Genomic DNA, 24,832 nt, shown 5'->3' with positions numbered 1-24,832 from the left:
CGAGACAGTTGTATTGTGATGTTAAGAACAGAAATTCACATTTATCATATGTCCAGTGTATATCACAGTAACTACACTAGAAAAATGATATGCATATCATTTAATCACACACCTGTCCTACAATGTAGGGATTATTTACTACTCCCATTGAGAAGGTGAAGTATCTGCAGGTGAAAGAGATTAAATAACTTCGTCAAGGTCACAGAGATGTAACATGGTAGACCAAATTTTGTTCTAGGAAGTCTGACTCAGATCCTATATTCCAAATCACAGCTCTATACTTTACTTTGGAAGAGTTATATATAAAAAATAATTGTGATGAAAGGATAGATTAATAATGCTAATAATAGCTATAAATTAGAAAGATCTTACTGTGATTAAAGGCATTTTCATATCTCACAATGACGGTCATAGCAGTAATCATATTTTAGAAAAAAACACAATAACTGTGACATCAACATAAAGCATCAGGTCACAAAATTAAGGTTGTTTGAGTTGAAAACACATGTTTTATTCACTATTATGAAATGAAAGTAGTGTGGAGATTAGGAAACATTTTATTTTTATTTTTTTTCAATTTTTTATTAAGGTATTATATGTGTACATATCTTACCATTGCCACCCCCCAACCCACTCCCATATATGCCCTCACCCCCCCGAGTTTTGCATCCGTTGGTTATGCTTATATGCATGCATACGAGTCCTTTGATTGATCTCTTATCTCCCCCACCTCTCCCTAACTTTCCCCCTGTAATTTGACAGTCTGTTTGATGCTTTACTGTCTCTGTATCTATCTTTTTGTTCAAGTTTATAATGTTCTTTATTACCCATAAATGAGTGAGATCATGTGGTATTTTTCTTTCATTGACTGGCTTATTTCACTTAACATAATGTTCTCCAATTCCATCCAGGTTGCTGCAAATGATGAGAATTCCTTCTTTTTTATGGCAGCATAGTATACCATTGTGTAGATGTACCACAGTTTTCTAATCCAGTCATCTGCTGACGGGCACCTAGGCTGTTTCCAAATCTTAGCTATGGTGAATTGTGCTGCTATGAACATAGGGGTGCATATATCCTTTCTGATTGGTGTTTCTAGTTTCTTCAGATATATTCCCAGGAGTGGGATTACTGGGTCAAATGGGAGTTCCATTTTCAGTTTTTTGAGGAAACTCCATACTGTTCTCCACAGTGGCTGCACCAGTCTGCATTCCCACCAGCAGTGCACGAGGGTTCCTTTTTCTCCGCATCCTCGCCAACACTTGTCGTTTGTTGGTTTGTTGATGATAGCCATTCTGACAGGTGTGAGATGGTACCTCATTGTTGTTTTGATTTGCATCTCTCGGATAATTAGTGACGTTGAGCATGTTTTCATGTGTCTCTTGACCTTCCTTCTGTCTTCTTTTGAAAAGATTCTATTTAGGTCTGTTGCCCATACACCATGACCAAGTAGGATTTATCCCAGGAATGCAAGGATGGTACAATATCCGCAAATCAATAAACGTGATACATCACATAAACAAATTGAGAGATAAAAATCACATAGTCATATCAATTGATGCAGAAAAAGCATTTGACAAAATCCAACACCCTTTCTTGATAAAAACTCTCAATAAGGTGGGAATAGAAGGCTCATACCTCAACATAATAAAAGCGATATATGATAAACCCACAGCAAACATCATACTCAATGGACAAAAACTAAAAACATTTCCCCTAAGAACAGGAACAAGACAGGGATGCCCACTCTCACCACTCCTGTTTGACATAGTACTGGAAGTATTAGCCATTGCAATTAGACAAGAAGAAGAAATAAAAGGCATCCAAATTGGAAAAGAACAAGTAAAGCTATCTTTATTTGCAGACGACATGATATTGTACATAAAAAATCCGAAAGACTCCGTCAAAAAACTAATAGACTTAATAAATGAATTTGGCAATGTAGCAGGATACAAAATTAACACCAAGAAATCTATGGCATTTCTATACACCAATAGTGAACTTACAGAAAGAGAGACTAAAAAAGCAATCCCATTTACCATAGCACCTAGGAATAAACTTAACTAAGGAGGTAAAAGACCTATACGCGGAAAACTACAGGACACTGAAAAAAGAGATAGAGGAAGACATAAACAGATGGAAGAACATACCATGTTCATGGATTGGTAGAATCAACATAATTAAAATGTCCATACTACCCAAAGCAATCTATAGATTCAATGCACTCCCCATTAAAATACCAAGGAAACATTTTAAATGTCTTTAGTTATTTTGGAAGGCTGGTATGAAAGAAGAAATTGGTTTATGTCCATAGATTTCAATAAGTGAATTAGAATCAGAGAGTTGAAGATAAAAAGACAAAGACTTCTGCTAAACTAAAGAAAGTCTGAATAATTACACAATTTAAAATAAAATTGGGTAACCACGTAAATGAGTGAATGACTGGCATTGGAATGACTACTAGATCATGAAGGATGCCCACACAAAGATGGAAACAGAAGGTGATGACCAGCTGAGATGCCATTTGGCTGTTTACTGAATGTTGCTTTTCCTCCTTTAGAATATACAGCAGCTGCATGGAAGCTGAAAACCACACAGAAGCATCACAATTCCTACTCCTGGGTCTCTCAGATGATCCTAAACTGCAGCCCGTCCTCTGTGGAGTGTTCCTGTCCATGTACCTGTTCACTGTGCTTGGAAACCTGCTCATCATTGTGGCCATCATCTCTGACTCCCACCTCCACACCCCAATGTATTTCTTTCTCACCAACCTGTCCTTTGTTGACATCTGTTTCACCTCCACCACGGTCCCAAAGATGCTGGTGAATATCCAGGCACAGGGCAGAAATATTTCCTACACTGGGTGCCTCACTCAGGTGTATTTTTTTACACTATTTGTTGGAATGGACAACTTCATTCTGACTGTGATGGCCTATGACCGGTATGTGGCCATCTGCCACCCCCTGTACTACATGGTCATCATGAACCCACGCTTCTGTGGCACTCTGGTTCTGGTATCTTGGTTCATCATGTTATGGGTCTCCCTGCTTCATATTATACTGATGAGGCGGCTGACCTTCTGTGTCGGCACTGAAATCCCACATTTCTTTTGTGAACTGGCTCAGATTCTCAAGGTGGCCTGCTCTGACACCCTCATCAATAACATCATTTTGTATGTGGCTACTGCGCTACTGGGCGTGTTTCCTCTTACGGGAATTTTGTTTTCTTACTCTAGGATTGTCTCCTCCTTAATGAGAATGTCATCTACAGGGGGGAAATATAAAGCATTTTCCACCTGTGGGTCTCACCTGGCTGTGGTCTCCTTGTTCTATGGGACAGGCCTAGGAGTCTACCTCAGTTCTGCTCTGACCCATTCTTCCCTACAAAACTCAGTTGCCTCAGTCATGTACACCCTGGTCACCCCCATGCTGAACCCCTTCATCTACAGCCTGAGGAACAAGGATGTGAAGGGGGCCTTGAGAAGGCTCCTCAAAATAGCAGCATCTTGTCTGTGATGGATCTCTGGCCTCAGAACTAAGGGTACATTGTGTGCCCAAAGTTAAATGTTGCAAATTTAAATATCTGGTTCTTTTTCACACCTCAAAGACAGGCTTGATTTCTTCTATTTCCAAAGAATGTGTGATTTTGCTTTTGTTTGTATTTGTATTAGTTTCTTCTTAGCTACTCCCTCAAAAATTCCTTTTTTACTTTTCTTCCCTATATGCTGTCCACAATGTTTCATGTTTCATCAACATTCTTTCAGCTATTCTTAAGAATTCTAATTTTATGTCCTAGCTGGTTTAGCTCAGTGGGTAGAGTGTTGGCCTGCGGAATGAAGGATCCCTGGGTTGAATCTCCGTCAAGGGCATATGCCCATAGTGTGGGCTTGATCCCAGTGGGGGTGTGCAGTAGGCAGCCAATCAATGATTCTCTCTCATCATTGATGTTTCCATCTCTCTCTCCCTCACCCTTCCACTCTCTGAAATCAATAAAATATATATTTTTAAAATAATTCTAAGTTTAAATTTAAAGCACTTACCATTTCAAGTGCTGACTTAGTTTCCCAAAAAAGTTGTCCTCATATGTTGCTGATCTTCACCTTAATTAGGATGTATGCTTATTTTTCCAGATCAAATTATATGAAAATCATATGTAATCATCACAACATGCTTATGATATCAGGACTCTACTTGTTTCTTCATATGGATGCCTTAATTTCATCTTAAAAGCATTTCTTTTAGATATTTTTGCTCATTCACTTCACTTTGCAAAAGAAGAGACTGCAATGAAGTTGGACTACAGCCTGTCTAGCTGACTTTACTATCCTACCTTACATAGGAACTGTGATGTGGTTTTCAAGTTCAGAGTAGGAATCTAGATTTGAAAGATGGTTTCTTCAGATGCCCTATAGGAATTTACTGCCTGGAAAACTGAGAAGTGTCATTCTTTATTATCCTTCCTTCCATCCATCTTCCTTCATTTCCTTTTTTATTTGACTTATATTTCCCATTATTGCAGTTTTGAGATAGACCTCTAAGATCTCAAACCATGTAATAATGAGTACAATACAAAAAGAGTTGTTTTCTCATGTGATCTCATTTTATTATGGAACTCTGTAGGGGTGCCTCAGGAAGAATAGTTACACATATGTGGAACATGTTTGGAACTTAATTCTTTAGGGGAAGAATGTTAACAGAATTGAGTCTGCAAGGAAGCATGGAGTAGTACATGCAACATTTCCCCCACATTCCCTGAGATCCTCTCACCATTTCCATTGCATGACTGGCAACATCCAGTACCAGCTGGACCCGACTTTGCCCAATATGTGGTAGCAGAACTGACAGGGAATTATGTCCCATCAGAGATAGCTCTTGATGGAGAGGTATAAAGTAAAGCATGTCTTTCATCCTTCATCTGGAATAATGCTGAGGTTTGTGTTTTTTATCATTTACCGGAATTTCGCCTGGAGATGAAATCTCTGTTTATTCACAGTGGTAGGTGCCATAATGCAAGCTTCATCTGATATATTTTCTTTTGTGTATCAGTCTCCTCTCTCCCATCCATGTTCTTAGCTCCTTCCAATAAAGTGTTTGCACATAAATCCTTGGCTCAGCATCTGCTTCTGCGTGAACAAAAATCAATACAGGGGCTAATAATGTGATCAATTAAGATAATATCATGAAAGGAATTAGAGACGTTGGAGAAAAAACAGAAATTAATTGTTTGGGACACAGGAAGGACTGTAAAATTACGCAAAAGCCACAATTTGTTATAGAGACTTAAATTCATCTTGATTTAATTTAATCCAATGTGTATTTATTGTCTACTCGACAAATCAAGGAAGGAACCAGAGAGATACAAATGATTGCACTGTGGAGTGGTAAGCATCAGAATGTTGGTGTGTAGCAGGTCCTGTTCAAACAAAAGTTTTTAACTCACATTGAGTAATTCCAGGAAAAACTCTTTAAAATTTATGTTTTAATATTTTTATTGAGATATAGTTTAAATCATAAAATTCAATTGATGTTGTAAGTTCAATTATCTTAGTAGATTTATAGAGTTATATAATCATTAACAAAATCCAATTTTACAATCATTCATCACCTTAAAAATACCCTTTTACCCATTTAAAGTTAATTACCACTTCCACTTGAGCCCTAGGAAATCCCTGATCACTTTCTGTCTTAATATGTTTGTATTTTCTACATATTTTATATAAGGTAAATTGAATCATAAACTATGTGGCCTTTTGTATCTGGCTTCTTCTATTTGGTGTATTTTTTGGGTCATTCATGTAGAAGTGTGTGTCAATATTTTATGTCTTATATTGCAGAATAGGCTTCTATTGTATGTTTATACTTCATTTTGCTTATCCATTGACAGTTGATGAACATTTAGATATTTCCAGTTTGGAGATATTAATAATGCTGCTGTGAACATTGTGCTAATACACATTTTCACTTGTCTTGGGTAGATACCTTGGAGTGCAATTACTGGGTCATATGGTAAATATATGTTTAACTATTTACAACACTGCCATGGTACCTTTTAAAGTGGCTACACCAGTTTAAATTCTCACAATGAATTAATGAAGGTTTCATATTTGTCACATCTTCACAATACTTAGTATTCATGAAAAACTGCTAATAGAAGAATATGCCTTGAGTATTGAATAAAAAGGAGAAATGTAACTTGCAAATATGTGTAGGTAACATTCAAGAGCCATTCAATAAGGAAGATATATGGAACTATGGCTGAGTTACTAGAAATAGGTTAGATATATAGATGGACATCAGACCATAGAGGTCATTATAACCTTTTCATTAGTTTATACAGCAAATGACATTATTGCTTCTTTCCAAGGCCTTCTTCTCCATGCAAAGACTCTCTTGACTAGAGGTTGCTGTTTTAGGTTCATTCTGTCTGAACCTGAGGAAAACCAGCGTCTCTCCTTCACTCCATTTTTGTCTGCATTTTCCATTTTTTAATCTTCTCGGTCATGGTAGATCAGTATTCATCCAGGAGTGGTTTTGCTTTTAAGAAAATATAATGCACCTTTGGGTATCAGTTGTGACCTTAAGACCACCTACAGAAGCAGAAGCTATAGATTGTCCCACTGACCCTCTTCTTATTGGTGCACCTCATTCACCTTCTTCCCCTATAACAGACTAATAAAAATCATGGAAGAGGTTCTCCCAAAATTTATACAAAAAAGTTGATTCAAACAAAAACAAAATAATCAAATATAAATAAATTGGAGCACATCCAACCAAAAAGCTTCTGCATAACAATGGAAGCCATCAACCGAATGAAAAAGCAAACTTCAGAAATGGAAAAAATATTTGCAAATCATATATCTTATGAGAGGTTAATATCCAAAATATATTAAAAACTCATACAGCTCGATAGCATAATCCAAATGATCTAATTTAAAAATAGGCAGAGGATCTGAATAGATATTTTTTCTGAAGATGACATACAGATGGACAAGAGGTACATGAAAATGTGATCAGTTCAAGATGGCAGCAGAGTAGGTGCAAGGTACACTCACCTCTGCCAAGGACCAAACTGGAATTACAACTAAAATATAGAACAATCAACTGAAGACCAGCTGCACAGAAGTCTTATAACCAAGGTTTTACAGAACAAGTTATATCCAGACTGGTAAAAAAGTGTGGAGACAAAAATGGCTGTCCTCACGCTCATGGGCAGAGGCTGAGATTCTGGAGGGATATCTCAGATGCAAAGGTTCCTGCTGAGGATCATGGGGATCTCAATCCCAGGCCAGGCTCTGCAGCCCAGAGAACCAGAGCCAGGAAGAGGTGCACACATAACAAGGGGCTGTGTAAATCAGCGCCCACATTTGGTTGGTCCTTTCAACAGAACCAAACTACTTAACAGCTCTGCTTCTCTTTTGAAAGGACCTCTTTGCCTTGGTGACACTATGGACACCAAGTGACCCATGAACCCTCAAAGATTTTTCAAGGGAAGAACGTCACAGGAAGTTGGTTTCTGACTTTGGTTCCTGAGGCAATTAAACATTCCTTAGGAGACACCTTGTCACTTTTATATTTTTATATTTTTATTTTTTTTATTTTTTTAATTTTAAATTTTTATTGTTGAAAGTTTTACATATGTTTCCTTTTTCCCCCATTGACCTCTCCCCAACCACTCTGGCCTCCCAGCACATGCCCCCAACCTCCTATTGTCTGTGTCCATTGGTCATGTTCATATGCATGGATACAAGTTCTTTGGTTGATCTCTTACCCCTCCCTCCACCTCCTGCCTTCCCTCTGAGGTTTGATGGTCTGTTTGATCCTTCTATGTCTCTGGATCTATTTTTGTTCATCAGTTTATGTTGTTCATTATATTCTACAAATGAGTGAGATCATGAGATATTTATCTTTCTCCAACTGGCTTATTTCGCTTAGCATAATGCTCTCCAGGTCCATCCATGCTGTTGCAAATGGAAGAGTTCTTTCTTTTTACAGTAGCATAGTATTCCATTGTGTAGATGTATCACAGTGTTTTAATCTGCTCATCTGCTGATGGGCACTTAGGCTATTTCCAAATCTTAGCTATTGTAAATTGTGTTGCTATGAACATAGGGGTGCATATATCCTTTCTGATTGGTGTTTCTGATTTCTTGGGATTCCCTTGGTTTTTGATATTTCTTTCTATAAATCTAACTTTCTCCAAAGCACAGTGTAGATACTTTAGGGATGGAGGCACTGAAGATAAATGACTTTTCAAAGCTTATGCATTTGTGAGCCATAGCTGTAGTCACTCTCTTAGCCTAGAATACTTTCAACTAAGTTTCTCTCCCTCTCATGTGAATTGGACTTTAATCATTGCAGATACTAGTCAAGCAAGAAAGTGTGCTTTGGAGTGTTCTGCCTCTTTAAGGGCTTGACATTTACATAGATGTTTGAAAATGCACCAAATATATATTTGGTGCACCTTGTCACTTTTAAGTCAAATCAAAGGAAGAAGTGTTTCTCCTTGGAAGAAATAAATTTATCTCCCACCTTTGATGCTTATACAGACACAGCATCAGAGAACATTTTTTCCATTCTTTTATCTTTGCACCCCATGGGATCTGAATTGTTTGGAGAGTGAAAAGACAATAGAACAATTTACTTAATGAGGAGCTCTGAGAATTCGACCCTTGAGATGCTTGAAACTTTAAACATGTTCCTTTTGCCACTTTCCTTAATTCTCTGGTCCCAGCCAAATAAAAGCTCAATTGAGCTTCCCAGGGACAGACCTTGGAGAACAGAAAGCTTCAGTGATACCCTTCAGAGAAGGTCATTGTATTCCAGAGAGCGCTGGTGCGATGAGAAGAAAATGAGACAAAGTGGGTACTGGGCTTTACCTCTGGAATAATTAGACTGGAACAGTCCTGTAGTTTATAGTTTAAGACAATGAAGTCCCTGTGCTTTGAAGGTACTTCAGTTTTCCCTGAAACCTGTCTTTACAGTGTTTGTTCTAATTTCTTCTCCCCCTCTTTGGAGTCCAGAGCCTCTTCTCAATAAAAATTATTCTCCGAAGAATCTCCACTTCTTTTCTACCCTTTCCCATAACTGTAGGCTCTTCTTGATTTCCATGTTCAACAATTTATTCATTAACTACTCACTGGAGATCTACTATGCATGAGGTATTGTCTATTTTGTTACTAATATGATTGGGTATCTTTATTTCATTCCCTATCTATTTTGCAGCAGATTTGACTTACTGATAAAACTTAATAGTTCTATATTGTTATTATTGTTGTTTCACCTCAGTGTCCACAATATTATCTACAAATAATATAATTATTTCTGTCATTCAGTTCTCAGGCTAATTTCCTTGCCTCATTTTGCCACTCTCCTTAAATGTTCAGCAGAATATAAAATAATTAAATTTGGAACTGGTTATATTGGTCTGTTAGTGAATTTAACAAAAATATTTTAGTGAGTTAATGTAGAATATCATGTTGTCTGCTGCTTTAACAACTGTTCTTTATTGAATTTAGAAATTGTCATTGGTTTCTTCATTTAGCAAAAGGAAACCAATTATATGATGAGCTTGAAGATTTCTTTTTTGTGTTATATTTGATGCTTTTGGTCTCAATCTGTATTATACATCTAACATTTGTATATGTTGAGCACCTACTTTGTGCCAGGCACCTGATAAGTCCCTGGAATGACAATGGTGAGCAAAAACAGTTACAACTTATAACCCACAAATGAACATAAAGTGACCAACATGAGAGGCACTTTAAAGAATAGTACAGGATGCTCCAACTGTGGGCCTCACATACTCTGTCCCTCCTGACCCCAATTATCTGTTTGTTATCTCACTGTTCTCTCAAATCCCTTCTTTACCAAGCTCACCGACACATGTACAACTGAAAATTCGGTTCTCTTAGTCCCAAATGCTTGTGCTTTTTGAATTTCTCCTAATTCACAATTATACATCCTTCCTCTCATAGTTCAAGTTTTTGTATTTTAGAGTAGCCTTTTCTACACGTCTACAGATTCAATGGATCCTCAGTATAATATTTTTTCTCTCCTTATTTAATCTGCATCCTCTAGATATTAGTAATAGTGGAACATTTTTATCATTGAAAATATAAACATTTACTTTCTTTTTAAATTAAAAATATTGGTTAATAACAATGCATAAGTTTTAGGTGTAAAACTTATAATACATCATCTGTATATTATATTGTATGCTCACCACTCACTGTCTAGTTTCTATCCATTACCAAATATTTGACTCCATTTTACTTCCTTTATTTTCCCCCCAATCTCCTCCCTCTCTGGTAACCACTATACTGCTATCTATGTATATGGGTTTGATTTATTTGTTCATTTGTTGATTTCTGTTTTATATCCAACATATGAGTAAAGTCACATAGTTCTTGTCGATTTCCATCTGACTTATTTCACTTAGCATGATACTCTCAAGATCCATCCATGTTGGCACAAATGGCAGTATTTCATAGTTTTTTTTGTTTGTTTGTGTTTTTTTTAATATATTTTTTATTGATTTTTACAGAGAGGAAGGGAGAGGGATAGAGAGTTAGAAACATCGATGAGAGAGAAACATCGATTAGCTGCCTCCTGCACATCCCCTGATGGGGATGTGCCCACAACCAAGGTACATGCCCTTGACCGGAATTGAACCCGGGACCCCTCAGTCCACAGGCTGACGCTCTATCCACTGAGCCAAACCAGTCAGGCAGTATTTCATAGTTTTAATGTCTGAGAACTATATGCACCACATCTTCTTTACCCAATCATCTGTCAAAGGACACTAAGGTTGTTTCCATTCTTGGTTATTGTGAATAATGCTGCAATAAGCATAAAGGTACATACATATATCTTTATCAATAAGTGTTTTCAAATTTTTCAGTTGGATACTGAAAAGGAATTCCTGGGTGATAAGGTAATCTATTGTTTATATTTTTTATAAACCCCTATACTGTTTTGCATAGAGGCTGCACTAATTTTAAATCCCACGAACCTTCACTTTTCTCCACATCATCTCAAAAACTTATTTCTTCTCTTATTGATAATTGCCATTCTAACAGGTATGAGGTGGTATCACAATGTGGACTTTATTTGCATTTCCCCTATAGCAGTGATGGGCAACCTTTTGAGCTTGGTGTGTCAAACTTCACCAAAAAACTGAGCATAACTCGGGTAGTGTGTCACTTTGAGGAAAAAACTAACTCCAAGACTCTAGTCGCAAATGTTTCATCCTCAGGAGCAGCAAATGTTTCATCCTCGGCATGCGGCCGCATGTCATCAGAAATGGCTATGCATGTCAGTGCTGACACGTGTGTCATAGGTTCGCCATCACTGCCCTATAACTAGTGCAGTTGAGCATTGTTTCATACATCTGTTGGCTATCTGTATGTCTTCTTGGGAAAAGTATCTGTTCAGGTCCTCAGCCCATTTTTTAATTAAACTGTTTGTTTGTTTGTTGTTGTTGTTGTTCAGTTGTATGAGTTCTTATATACTTTGGATATTAGCCCCTTTATCAGAGGTATTATTTGCAAATATCTTCTCCCATTAGACTAGTTGCTTTTTATTTTCAAATCTTAAATTTGCCTTTCAATTTTTAGGCTAATTTCATTTATAGACCCTTTGAATAATTTTAAATGAAGCCTATTTTTTAAGTTTATACCACTGATTATATGCAACACTTCTCTACTTGAGAGCATTTAAACATGCACACATGCCCTCACACATGCTTTCTATTTTATTAAAATGGTAGTGTGCTTTTGTTCTCCCCTAGTATCAATGTAGTCTATATGTATCTTCCTCTTCTTGGAAGATTCTACTTGGCATGAAGTTTCTGAAAGAGGAAGCCATAAGGATCTTCATTAATTAGAAGCGCTACATGGCCATAAATAATAAAGGTAACAAACCAGTTAAGTTTATGATGATGACTGCCAAAGTTTAAGAGAAATACTAATAATGATAACCATGCAAGACAGATTTATTGTGATGTTAAGAACAGAAATTCCCTTTTGTCACATGTCCACTTTATGTCACAGAAACTACACTAGAAAAATTATATACATCATCTCATTTCATTACTCATCCATCTTACATTACAGGGAATATTTACTACTCCCCTGGTGTAAGTGAGGTATATGCAGGTAAGAGGGATTAAATAACTTTGTCAAGATCACACATATGTAACACAGTAGACTAAATTCTACTCCAGGAAATCTGACTCAAGATCCAACTTTCTAAATCACAGCTCTATACTGTATTTAGAAAGAGTTACATATCAAAAACAATTGTAATGAAAGAATAAATTAAAATGATAACAATTACTGTATTTAGTGAGAACTTACTAAAATTAAAGGCATTTTTGAACCACACAAAGTGGTAAGAGCAGTAACCATATTTTTAGAAACAAATGCAATAAGGCACATGGAGAGTTAACTGTGACATCAATGTAAAGCATCAGGTCACACAGAATTAAGGATGTTTGAGTTGAAAAGACATGTTTTAATTACCATTATGAAATGAAGGAAACATGGAGATTATCAAAGAAAAGGCCTTAAATGTCTTTATGTATTTGAAAGGTTCATATAAAAGAAGAAATTGGTTAATGTCCATAAATCCAGATAAGTGAATTAGAACCAGTCTGTAGAGCATAAAAAGAGAAAGTTTCTGTTAACTTAATGAAAGTCTGAATAATTACTACAATTTAAAATAAAATTGGGCTACCACTTAAATGAGTGAATCGTTGTCATTGGAATGATTACTAGATCATGAACAATGTCCACACAAAGGTGAAATCAAAAGTTGATGACTCCCTTAGATGCCCTTTGGCTGTTTATTGAATGTTGCTTTTGCCTCCTTCTTCATAAGAAAAACCAGCTGCATGGAAGCAGAAAACCACACAGAAGTGCCACAATTCCTCCTCCTGGGTTTCTCAGATGATCCTAAACTGCAGCCCGTCCTCTGTGGAGTGTTCCTGTCCATGTACCTGTTCACTGTGCTTGGAAACCTGCTCATCATTGTGGCCATCAGCTCTGACTCCCACCTCCACACCCCAATGTATTTCTTTCTCTCCAACCTGTCCTTTGTTGACATCTGTTTCACCTCCACCACGGTCCCAAAGATGCTGGTGAATGTCCAGGCACAGAGCAAAAACATCTCCTACATCGGGTGCCTCATTCAGTTGTATTTTTTTATGATTTTTGGTGGAATGGACAACTTCCTCCTGACTGTGATGGCCTATGACCGGTATGTGGCCATCTGCCACCCCCTGTACTACACAGTCATCATGAACCCACGCTTCTGTGGCTTTTTGGTTCTGATGTCTTGGTTCATCATTTTCTGGGTCTCTCTGCTTCACACTCTTCTTGTGAGGCGACTGTCCTGTGTAGGCACTGAAATCCCACATTTCTTCTGTGAACTGGCTCAGATTCTCAAGGTGGCCTGCTCTGACACCCTCATCAATAATATCGTCTTGTATGTGTCTGTTGCCCTTCTGGGTGTGATTCCTGTCACAGGAATTCTGTTTTCTTACTCTAGGATTGTCTCCTCTTTAATGAGAATATCCTCTGCAGGAGGGAAATATAAAGCATTTTCCACCTGTGGGTCTCACCTCTCTGTGGTCTCCTTGTTCTATGGGACAAGCCTGGGGGTCTATCTCAGTTCTGCTCTGACCCATTCTTCCCTACAAAACTCAGTTGCCTCAGTCATGTACACCCTGGTTACCCCCATGCTGAACCCCTTCATCTACAGCCTGAGGAACAAGGATGTGAAGGGGGCCCTGAGAAGGCTCCTCAAAATAGCAGCACCTTGTCTATGATGGATCGCTGGCCTCAGAACTAAGTGTATATTGTGTGTCCATAGGTAAATGCTGCAAATTTAAATATCTGGTTCTTTTTCATGCCTCAAAGACAGGCTTGATTTCTTCTATTTCCAAAACTGTGTAATTTCACTTTAGTTTTTCTCAGGCACTCCCTCAGAAATTTTTTTCTGACTTTTCTATATGGTTTCCACAATGTTTCATGTTTGGTCAGCATTCCTGCTGCTATTCTTAATATTTCTAACTTTAAACTTAAAGCACTTATCATATCAAGTTCTGACTTAGTTTCCCAAAAAGTTGTCCTCATATGTTGCTGATCTTCACCTTAATTGGGTTGTATGCTTATTGTTGTTATTGTTTTCAGAAGAAATTATATGAAAATCATATATTAATGGAACAACGTGCTTAGGATATCAGGACTCTACTTGTCTCTTCACATGAATGACTTTATCTTATCTTTAAAACATTTCTTTGACATTATTTTCTCACTTCACTTTTCAAAAGAAGAGACTGAGTTGAAGTTGGACAACAACCTGGCCAGCTGACTTTGCTATCCTACCTTTCACAGGAACTGTGATGTGTGATTTTCAAGTTCAGAGTAGGAACCTAGATTTGAAAGATGTTGTCTTCAGATGACATATAGGAATTTACTGCCTCGAAAACTGAGATGTGTCATTCATTGTAATCCTTCTATCTATCTTCCTTCCTTTCTTTTCTATTTGACCATTATTTCCTATTATTGCAATTTTGAGATAGATCCTCTGAGATCCAAACCCATGTAATAATGAATACAATAAAATAAGAGTTGTTTTCTCACATGATTTAATTTTTTTGTAACTCTGTGGGGATGAGAAGTAATAGTTACACACTTGTGGAACATGTTTAGACCTTAATTCACTTGGAGGAAGAATGTTAATAGAATTGATTTTGCAAGGACATGCTTTTATTGACTTGAGAGAGAGGGAAGGGAGAATAGGGGAGAGAGAGAGAGACAGAGAGAGAGAGAGAGAGAGAGAGAGAGAGAGAGAGAGAAACATTAATATGAGACTGAAATGTTGATCTGTTGTCTTCCCCATGCGCCCGAATTGGGTCAAACCCAGAACCTGGGTATGTGCCCTGACTGGGAATCCAACTAGCAACCTTTCTGTGTATAGGATGAAACGCCAACCAACTGAGCCACACCAGCCAGTGCTAACCCAATTCTATTTGAAATTAATTTTTCTTAAATACAATTTTCCTTAATTCAACTCGCTAAAGCCAACTCTGATCTTTATTTCTCTTGCCAGGTCACACTATGATTTAATTTTGGACAAAATACAAAGGAGAAAAGTAAATAAATTGATGTAACAAACACCTAAGGAATTTCCACATCAGTAAAATGGGGATAATAATTGAACTTACCTTATTGGTCTGTTTTAAGAAATTAAATTAAATAAAACCTAAAGTACTTGGACAAGTGGGTTTCAGTCCTAGTTGATTATTATGTTTACCTGTGAATATTGTAAAGTGTACTGATGCCTCATCACAACCTAGAAGCAATTAAATAATAATCTCTACAGTTCTTAGTGGTAGTAACACTGCCTTAGAATACTACCAGGCACTTAGAAATTGTTCAATTAACCTTTACCTATTATAAATATCATTAATATTAAAAATATAAGCATTTATCATTATTTGCTTCCAAATTCATGTTTTATAGAGATTTAAAACATTAGAATTTGTTTCCCTTAAATCCCTGCATGATGCCATTGCCCTGCACACTTGTCCCCCAAAAGCAAACATTGTCAATAATTGATCACAGTAACAAAACCAAGGATAAAAGTCATATGATCCTATCAATAGATGCAAAAGAAGCATTTCACAAGGTACAGCATCCATTTATAATTAAAACATTAAATAAAGTTCGTATAGAAGAAAAGTACCTGAACATAATAAAGGCCATGTATGACAAACCTTCAGCCAATGTCACACTCAATGGTGAAAAACTGAAAGCTTTTCCTCTAAAACCAGAAACAAGACAAGGATGCCCACTCTCACCACATTTACTCAACATAATTCTAGAAGTTCTAGCCAGAATAATCAGGCAAGAGAAATAAATAAAAAGCATCCAAATTGGGAAGGAAGAAGTAAACATGTCACACTTTACAGATGACATGATTCTGTATATTGAAAACCCTAAATATTCCACCAAACACTATTAGAAACAACAAACAAATACAGTACATTTATAGGATATAAAACAAATGTATAAAAATCCATTGCTTTCCAATCTATATATATATAAAGAGCCAGGGTCATAACATCCACAATGACTAGAGGCTCAACCGCATGCCAGGCTGTGCACCCAGCAGGGTAACAGGCTGAACTGCTAACCTCTTGGAGAGAGAGAGAGGTGGGGCTGATCAGCAGCCGCAGTGGCTGCTGGCGAGGCCCAGATAGAGAAGCAGGGTGATCAGACCCTGCTTCTCTCTCCTGGCCCCGCCAGCAGCCAAGCTTCTCGCTCTCTCCCAGAGGTCAGCAGTTCAGCCCACTCACCAGCAGCCTAGGGTGGCTGCTGATCAGCCCCGCCTCTATGATCAGGCCCGGAGATAGGCCTGGCGATTCTGACTGGCATAGAATCGACCAATCAGAATCAAATCTGGGTGAACTGTGAAGGCAGAACCTAAGGTGGGGGCCGAGGAGGGGTTTTAAGGGCAACAGCTGTTTGGTGTAAGGTGTAAGAAAGTGATTCAATTTTTTAATGACCGGTTTGGCAGTATAGTGCATATGGCTGGCTATCAGTCCAGATATAGGGATTATGTGTTTTTGTCTGCCAAGAGCATCTCCTCCTACTGAAAAAGGCTGCTCCCTGCCCCATTTAAGCAATCCTATCCTATATAATCTATCTATACTAATAAAAGGGTAACATGATAATTAAACCAGGTTGACCAGCCACCTTCCAGACATCCGACTTCCTTCTGGACAAAGCCATGGTGGTGAGGGCCATGGCAGAGGCAGTTAAGGGCGATCAGGCTGGCAGGGGAGGGCAGTTGGGGGTGATCAGGCAGGCAGGCAGGCAGAGAGGTTAGGGGCGATCAGGCTGGCAGGGGGGGGAAGGTGGGGGCAATCAGACTGGCAGTCAGAGGGGTTAGGGGTGATCAGGCAGGCAGGCAGGCCAGCAGGCAAGTGGTTAGGAGCCAGTCATCCCGGATTGTGAGAGGGATCCCAGATTGGAGAGGGTGCAGGCTGGGCTGAGGGACGCCCCCTCCATGCATGAATTTTGTGCACCAGGCCTCTAGTCTATAATAATAATAAAAGCGTAACATGCTAATTAGATGTCCTTCTGGACGAAGCTGGGGCTGCTAGGGAAGCCTGGTGCTGGCATCCAGGGGAAGGAAGGCCTACTCTTGCACAAATTTTGTGCATCAGGCCTCTAGTGTGTGTGTGTGTATATATATATATATATATTTATATATATATTTATATATATACACATATATATATATATATATATATATATATATATATATATAAAAGCCTAAACGATTGTTCGGACAGAACAACTAGAACGACTGGTAGCTATGACACACACTAACCACCAGGGGCCAGACGCTCAATGCTGGAACTGCCCCCAGCCCGCAGGCCCCTATCGCCGATGGGGCCCAACAGCCAACCTCCTGGTCCCTCCCCTGGCTGGCAGGCCCTGATCCCCTGATCGAAGCTGGGTCCCTGGGCTGGAATGGGGAATCGGGGGTGGCGGCAGACACAGGCAGTGAGGGAAGGAGGAAGGGGGAAGGCGTGGAGGAGAGGAACCTGATCCTCCCTGATCACCAGTCAGGCCTAGTGAACCCATCCATGCACAAATTTCGTGCACCAGGCCGCTAGCATACTAATAATAACACTTTAGAAAAGGAAATGAGTGACTGGCTCGGCTCTCAGGCTATCATGGCATCTACCAGTGGGAAGAGACACAGGGTGCCAGAGGCTCCTGGCTGTGGCCCCTTCCGCTGGCTGGAGACCTGGTGGACTCAGTGGACGATGTGGAGGAGCTGTACATGGCGGTGGAGCAGTGTCCACTGTGCAAACCACCCGCTGGTGGCTGACCTGTGCCAAGTGCATTCAGAATGGTGATTTCGTCTACTTTGATGGCCTGGACCGTGAGAGGTTTATAGACAAGAAGGAACAGTTGAGCCAACTTAAGAGCAAGCAGGAAGAATTTCAAAAAGAAATGTTAAAAGCTATGGGAGGAAAATGGGTAACAGATCAGTTGAGATGGGAAATAATTCCCTGCAAGATGAGGATTGAACAGCTGAAACAAACAATATGCAAAGGAAATGAAGAAAAAGATCCAGCGGATGTGTCTTCAGAGAGGGACAGTGCCATGACCTCCAGCACCATGAGCAAGCTTGCTGAAGCCTGGAGGACGACTTACCACTCAGGGAGATGACCACAATGGGGCCTCGGAGTAGCCTTCCCAGCAAAGGGGACTACTCTGCTTACTCTAATTGGGCAGAAGAGAAGAAAACCACTCAGGGGTATGGTGAGAAGATAGTGTTTGGAAACTTTTATAAACATGTATTTTTTAATTGAGGTAAAATTTATATAACAAAATGAACAGTTCTGAACAATTAAGTGGCATTTAGTACATTTACAGTGTTATAAAACCATCACCGCTGTCTAGTTCTAAAACATTTTCAAAACCCCACAAGGAAACTCCAGGAGGGAAGCAGTCACTCCCCAGTGCCCTCCTTGGTCCTGGCAATCACTAATCTGTGCCCTATTTCTATAGTTGTGTCTATTCTGGGCATTTCATACAAATGGGATCACACACACACAAAAAGGAAAGAAAATGAAAAGCAGCGATTCATTTTGTCATTTCAACAAAAAGAATAAAAAGCATAGGGATAATTTTTTAAATTTTATTTATTGGGGTGACACTGGTTAACCCTAGGGGTGAGAGTTAGGATCACCCCACCAGGTAAGTCATTCATAACACAGATAATACTCAAGGGTAAGGAGAATTGAGAATGGGTAGCAGAGGAGATAGACGCTGAGTATCAGTGTGGCTTTAATACCCCCTACAATAGCAGAAGCTATAATTCTTTCCACTGATCATCTTATATTTTAATGCATCTCACTCAACCTCTCCCCTAAAAGAGACCTACTGTAAGCATGGAAGAGCTACTCAAAAACTTATGCAAGAAGTTGATTCAAGTACCAGTAAATCAAAGATGAAACACACTATGATTGTCAGTGACTTCTATTGACTGTATCTTATGGGTTATGTAGTCAGCACTTCCTATGTATTCAAATGTCTGCACTAAATTTGGTCATTCTCTTTTAAGCTGAATCTGTTCCATTAAATTTTTCTTAAGCCACCTCATGTTCCACACTGTCTTTACACTATGCTTTATGCTCTCTCCTCCCCTTTCCCACAAACATGATAAGTGGTTTATATTTGTCACCTATTTTCTCCCAATTCTCACTCTTCAAACCCCTCTACCTGTATTGTTTTGGTCTCTAGTCCTCTATTTCGAGGTAATAAATGGAGCCCTCATTAATGTCAACAGAATATCCATCTCACCAGGAAATGTCAAGAACATTTTTCAGCCCTTGTTTTGTTGGTCCTTTCCACAGAACCAAACTATTTTACAACTCTGCTTCTCTTTTGAAAGGACCTCTTTGCTTTGTTGACATTGTGGACACCAAGTAATCCATGAAATCTCCAAATGTTCTTCAAAGGAAGAACATCAGAGAAAATTGGTTTGTGAGACCATTAAACATTCCTTAGGAGACACCTTGCCACTTTTAAGTCAAATCAAAGAAAGAAGTGTTTCTCCTCAGAGGAAATAAATTTATCTCCCCCCTTTGATGCTTGTACAGACACAGCATCAGAGAAAATTTTTCCATTCTTTCATCTTTGCTCCCCAGGGAATCTGAATTGTTTAGAGAATGAAACAACAATAGAACAATTTACTTAATGAGGAGCTCTGGGAATTCAACCCTTGAGGTACTTGAAATTTTAAACTTGTACCTTTTGCTGTTTTCCTTCATTCTCTGAACCCAGGCAAATAAAAACTCAACTGGGCTTCCAGGGACAGACCTTGGAGAACAGAAAGCTTCAGTAGTATCCTGCTGGTCATTGTATTCCAGTGAGGGCTGTTGGAATGAAAAGGAAATGAGACAAGTGGGTACCGGGCTTTACCTTTGGAATAATTAGACTGGGACAGTCCTGTATTATATAGCTTACTACAATGAAGTCCCTGTGCTTTGAAGGTATTTTAGTTTCCACTGACCCCTTTCTTTTCCAGCTTTTGTTCTGTTTCCGTCTCTCTCTTCAGAATCAAGAGATCTCTACAATGAAAATTGTTTTCCAGAGTATTTCCATCTTTTTTTCTAATATTTCCCATAATTGTAGGCTTTTCTTGATTTCGTGTTCAAACCATTTATTCTTTAAATACTCACTGGAGATCTATGCATGAGGTGTTATCTATGCTGTTCCTAATGTGATTGAGTCTCTAATGTATTACTTAGCTATTTTGCAGCAGATCTGACTCACTGATATCACTATTGATGTTATTGTTGTTTCACCTTAGTGTCCACAATATTATCTACAAGTAATATAATTATTTCTGATGTTCAGTACTGAGGCAAACTTTTCTCCTCATTTTTCCGATCTCTTTAGATGTATAGCAGAATATCAACTAATTGAAGATGAAGTTTACTATATTAGTCTGTTCATGAATTTAGCACAACTCTTCTAGTGAGTTAATGTAGAATATTCTGATAACCACCATACTATTGTCCATGTTTATAAGTTTGTTTTGTTTCTTTATTTGTTGATTTCTTTTGTCTGCAATTTTAAAACAGCTGGTATTGAGTTAAGAAATTGCCACTGGTTTCCTCATTTAGCAAGAGGAAACCAATTACATGATGAACTGGAAGACTTCCCTTTTGTGTTATAATTGACACTTTGGTCTCAAACTTTATTATACATCTAACATAACATTGAGCACCTACTATGTGCCAGGCACCAAATAGGTTCCTAAAAGGACAATCAATGGTGAGCAAAAACAGTTACAACTTATAACCCACAAATGAACTTAAAATTACCAACATGAGAGGCACTTTAAGGAATATTGTAGAATGCTCAAACTGTGGGACTCACACATTCTGTCCCTCCTGACCCTAATGTCCTGTTCTCTATCTCATGGTTCTCTCAAATCCTTTCTGACACCAAGTTCCACATGTTCTTAAAAATGTATTTCTTTTCTTATTGACGATAATTATTCTAACAGGTATGAGGTGACATCTCAATGTGGATTTTATTTGCATTTCCCCAATAGCTAGTGAAGTTGAGCATTTTTTTTTCATGTGTTTGTTGGCTATTAGCATGTCTTTTTGGGAAAATTGTTCCTGTCCTCTGCCCATTTTTTAATTGAACTGCTTGGGGGTTTTTTTTTTTGTTGTTGTTGTTGTAGTTGAGTTGAATGAATTATTTATATATGTTGGGTATTGGAGGTATTGCTTGCAAATATTTCTCCCTTTTGACTGGTTGCCTTTTTATTTTCAAATCTTAAATTTGCCTTTTAATTTTTAGGTTGATTTCATGTATAGGCACTTTGAATACTTTTACATGAATTATATTATTTTTCCAATTAATTCCACTGATTTTAATAAACACATCTCCACTTGAGAGCATGTACACATGCACACATGACCTCACACATGCTTTGTATTTTTTTAAGGTAGTGTGCTTTTGTTCTTCCCTAGTATCTATGTAGTCCATATGCATCTTCCTCTTCTTGGAAGAATCCACTTGGTAGGCAGTCTCTGAAATAAGAAGCCATAAGGATCTTCATTAATTAGAAGTGTTTTGTGGTGATAAAAAAAAAAAGATAACAGACCTGTTGTGTTTATAATGATGACTGCCCAGTTTAAGAGAAATACTAAAAATGATGACCATGCAAGACAGATTTATGGTGATGGTAACAACAGAAATTCACTTTTATCAAGTGTCTACTGTATGCCACAGAAACTACACTAGAAAAATTATACACACACACCACCTCATTTAATCACTCATCTGTCCTACAATATAGAAAATATTTACTACTGTCATTGTGTAGGTGAGGTATCAGTAGCTAAAATACATTAAATAATTTTGTCAAGATCACAGAAATGTAACCTGGTAGACCAAACTCTATTCCATGAATTCTGACTCAAGATCCTACTTTCTAAATCACAGCTCTATACTATACTTTGGAAGAGTTATATATAAAAAATAATTGAGCCATCACTGGTTTAGATCAGTGATTACAGCATTGGCCAATGGACTAAAGGGTCGCAGGTTCAATTCTGGTCTTGGCCATGTACCTCAATTGCAGGGGAGCATTCAGAAGGCAACCAAATAATGTGTCTCTCTCACATTGTTGTTTTTCTCGCTCTGTCTCTCCCCTTCTTTTTTACTCTTTCTAAAAATCAGTGGGGAAAAATATCCTCAGATGAGGCTAAACAAAAAAATAATAATTGAGATGAAGGGATGGATTCATAATAATAATAACAGCTATACTTTATCAAGTTGTTACTGTGATTAAAGGCATTTTCATACCTCAGAAAGATGGTAATAGCAGTAACCACATTTTAAAAAGAAACAGTAGCCCTGACTGGTTTGGCTCAGTGGATAGAGCGTCGGCCTGCAGACTGGGGGGTCCCAGGTTCGATTCCGGTCAAGGGCATGTACCTTGGTTGCGGGCACATCCCCAGTGGGAGGTGTGCAGGAGGCAGCTGATCGATGTTGCTCTCTCATTGATGTTTCTAACTCTCCATCCCTCTCTCTTCCTTTCTGTAAAAAAATTAATAAAAATATATGAAATAAAAAAAAGAAACAGTAAGGTATATGTAGAGTTAATTGTGACATCAATATAAAGCATCAGATTACAGAATTAAAGTTACGTGAAATGAAAACACGTGTTTTAATCACTATTACAAAATGAAAGAAGTATAGATATTATCAAAGAAAAGACCTTAAACACCTTTAGTTATTTTGTAAGGCTCATATGAAAGAAGAAATTGGTATATGTCCATAAATTTGGATAATAGAATTAGTAAGGAGAACATAAAGAGACAGAGAAAGATTTCTGCTAAATTAAAGAAAGTTTGAATGATTACACAACTTGAAATAAAATTAGGTTACCACTTAAATGAGTGAATCACTGGCATAGGAATGACTACTAGATCATGTTAGATGTTCATGCAAAGGTGAAATCAAAATGTGATAAATAATAGAGATGCCATTTGGCTATATATTGAATATTGCCTTGGCTTTTTTCTTTATAAGACATACCAGCTGCATGGAAACAGAAAACCACACAGAAGTGTCACAATTCCTGCTCCTGGGTCTCTCAGATGATCCTAAACTGCAGCCCGTCCTCTGTGGAGTGTTCCTGTCCATGTACCTGTTCACTGTGCTTGGAAACCTGCTCATCATTGTGGCCATCAGCTCTGACTCCCACCTCCACACCCCAATGTATTTCTTTCTCTCCAACCTGTCCTTTGTTGACATCTGTTTCACCTCCACCACGGTCCCAAAGATGCTGGTGAATGTCCAGGCACAGAGCAAAAGCATTACCTACATCGGGTGCCTCATTCAGGTGTATTTTTTTATGATTTTTGCTGGAATGGACAACTTCCTCCTGACTGTGATGGCCTATGACCGGTATGTGGCCATCTGGCAACCCCTGTACTACACAGTCATCATGAACCCACGCTTCTGTGGCTTTTTGGTTTTGATGTCCTGGCTCATCATTTTCTGGGTCTCCCTCATTCATATTCTATTGATGAGGCAGCTGACATTCTGTATGGGCACAAAAATTCCACATTTTTTTTGTGAACTGGCTCAGATTCTCAAGGTGGCCTGCTCTGACACCCTCATCAGTAACGTCTTCATGTATGTAGCTTCTGTTCTATTGGTTGTGTTTCCTTTTACTGGGATTATTTTTTCTTACTCTAAGATTGTCGCCTTCTTAATGAGAATGTCCTCTGCAGGAGGGAAATATAAAGCATTTTCCACCTGTGGGTCTCACCTGGCCATGGTCTCCTTGTTCTATGGGACAGGCCTAGGGGTCTACCTCAGTTCTGCCCTGACCCATTCTTCCCTACACAACCCAGTTGCCTCAGTCATGTATACTGTTGTCACCCCCATGCTGAACCCCTTCATCTACAGCCTGAGGAACAAGGATGTGAAGGGGGCCCTGAGAAGGCTCCTCAACCTAGCAGCACCTTGTCTGTGATGGATTACTGGCCTCAGAACTAAGTGTACATTGTGTGTCCAAATATAAATGTTGCAAATTTAAATATCTGGTTCTTTTCCACTCCTCAATGATAGGTTTGATTTCTTCTATTTCCAAAGCATGTGTGATTTCGCATTTTTTTTTTGTTTTTGTATTAGTTTCTTTTCAACAACTCCTTTGAGTATTCCTTTTTTACTTTTCTTCCCTATCTGGTGTCCACAGTGTTCCATGTTTAGTCAGCATTTCTGCATCTATTCCTAAATTTAAAGCACTTATCATATCAAGTGCTGACTTAGTTTCCCAAAAAGTTGTCTTCATATGTTGCTAATCTTCACCTTAATTAGGTTGTATGCTTGCTTTTATTCCAGAAGAAAGTATATTAAAATTATACAGTAATCAGAACAACCTGCTTACGATATCAGGACTCTACTTGTTTCTTTACATGAATGACTTAATTTCATCTTGAAAACATTTCTTTGAGATTATTTTCTCACTTCACTTTAAAAAAAAAAAAGAGTTTGAGATTGAGTTTGACTATAGCCTAGCAAGCTGACTTTACTATCCTACCTTACATAGGAACTATGATGTGATTTTCAAATTCAGAGTAGGAATCTATATTTAAAAGATGGTTTTTTCAGATGACATATAGGAATTTACTGTCTCAAAAACTGAGATATGTCATACTTTGTGATTCTTCTTTCCATCCATCATCCTTCTTTTCCTTTTTCTTTCGA

The 24,832-nt window shown here is 38.2% G+C and overlaps 3 protein-coding genes across 3 annotated transcripts; all 3 read left to right on the top strand.

Moving 5' to 3' along the window:
* Positions 1-2,576: 2,576 nt before the first annotated feature.
* LOC103304450 (olfactory receptor 7D4-like) lies at positions 2,577-3,515 on the top strand. The gene has a single exon (XM_008161341.3). The coding sequence runs from the start codon at positions 2,577-2,579 to the stop codon at positions 3,513-3,515; it is 939 nt and encodes a 312-aa protein (XP_008159563.3).
* Positions 3,516-12,891: 9,376 nt separating this feature from the next.
* On the top strand, positions 12,892-13,827 carry LOC129149296 (olfactory receptor 7D4-like). The gene has a single exon (XM_054716890.1). The coding sequence runs from the start codon at positions 12,892-12,894 to the stop codon at positions 13,825-13,827; it is 936 nt and encodes a 311-aa protein (XP_054572865.1).
* A 9,311-nt stretch (positions 13,828-23,138) lies between these two features.
* LOC103304448 (olfactory receptor 7D4-like) lies at positions 23,139-24,098 on the top strand. The gene has a single exon (XM_054716888.1). It carries the CDS (start codon positions 23,160-23,162, stop codon positions 24,096-24,098), a length of 939 nt encoding a protein of 312 aa, XP_054572863.1. The 5' UTR covers positions 23,139-23,159.
* Positions 24,099-24,832: the final 734 nt, after the last annotated feature.

The sequence above is a fragment of the Eptesicus fuscus genome, chromosome 6 (genome assembly GCF_027574615.1).
Source record: "Eptesicus fuscus isolate TK198812 chromosome 6, DD_ASM_mEF_20220401, whole genome shotgun sequence".
In the NCBI taxonomy this organism is placed as follows: domain Eukaryota; kingdom Metazoa; phylum Chordata; class Mammalia; order Chiroptera; family Vespertilionidae; genus Eptesicus; species Eptesicus fuscus.
The sequence above is the reverse complement of the archived record's forward strand: the minus strand, read 5'-3'. Positions and strand labels throughout refer to the sequence as shown.

Excerpts from the sequence above, each read along its gene's own strand:
- LOC129149296 (XM_054716890.1), top strand. The coding sequence starts at position 12,892 with ATGGAAGCAGAAAACCACACAGAAGTGCCACAATTCCTCCTCCTGGGT.
- LOC103304448 (XM_054716888.1), top strand. The coding sequence starts at position 23,160 with ATGGAAACAGAAAACCACACAGAAGTGTCACAATTCCTGCTCCTGGGT.
- LOC103304450 (XM_008161341.3), top strand. The coding sequence starts at position 2,577 with ATGGAAGCTGAAAACCACACAGAAGCATCACAATTCCTACTCCTGGGT.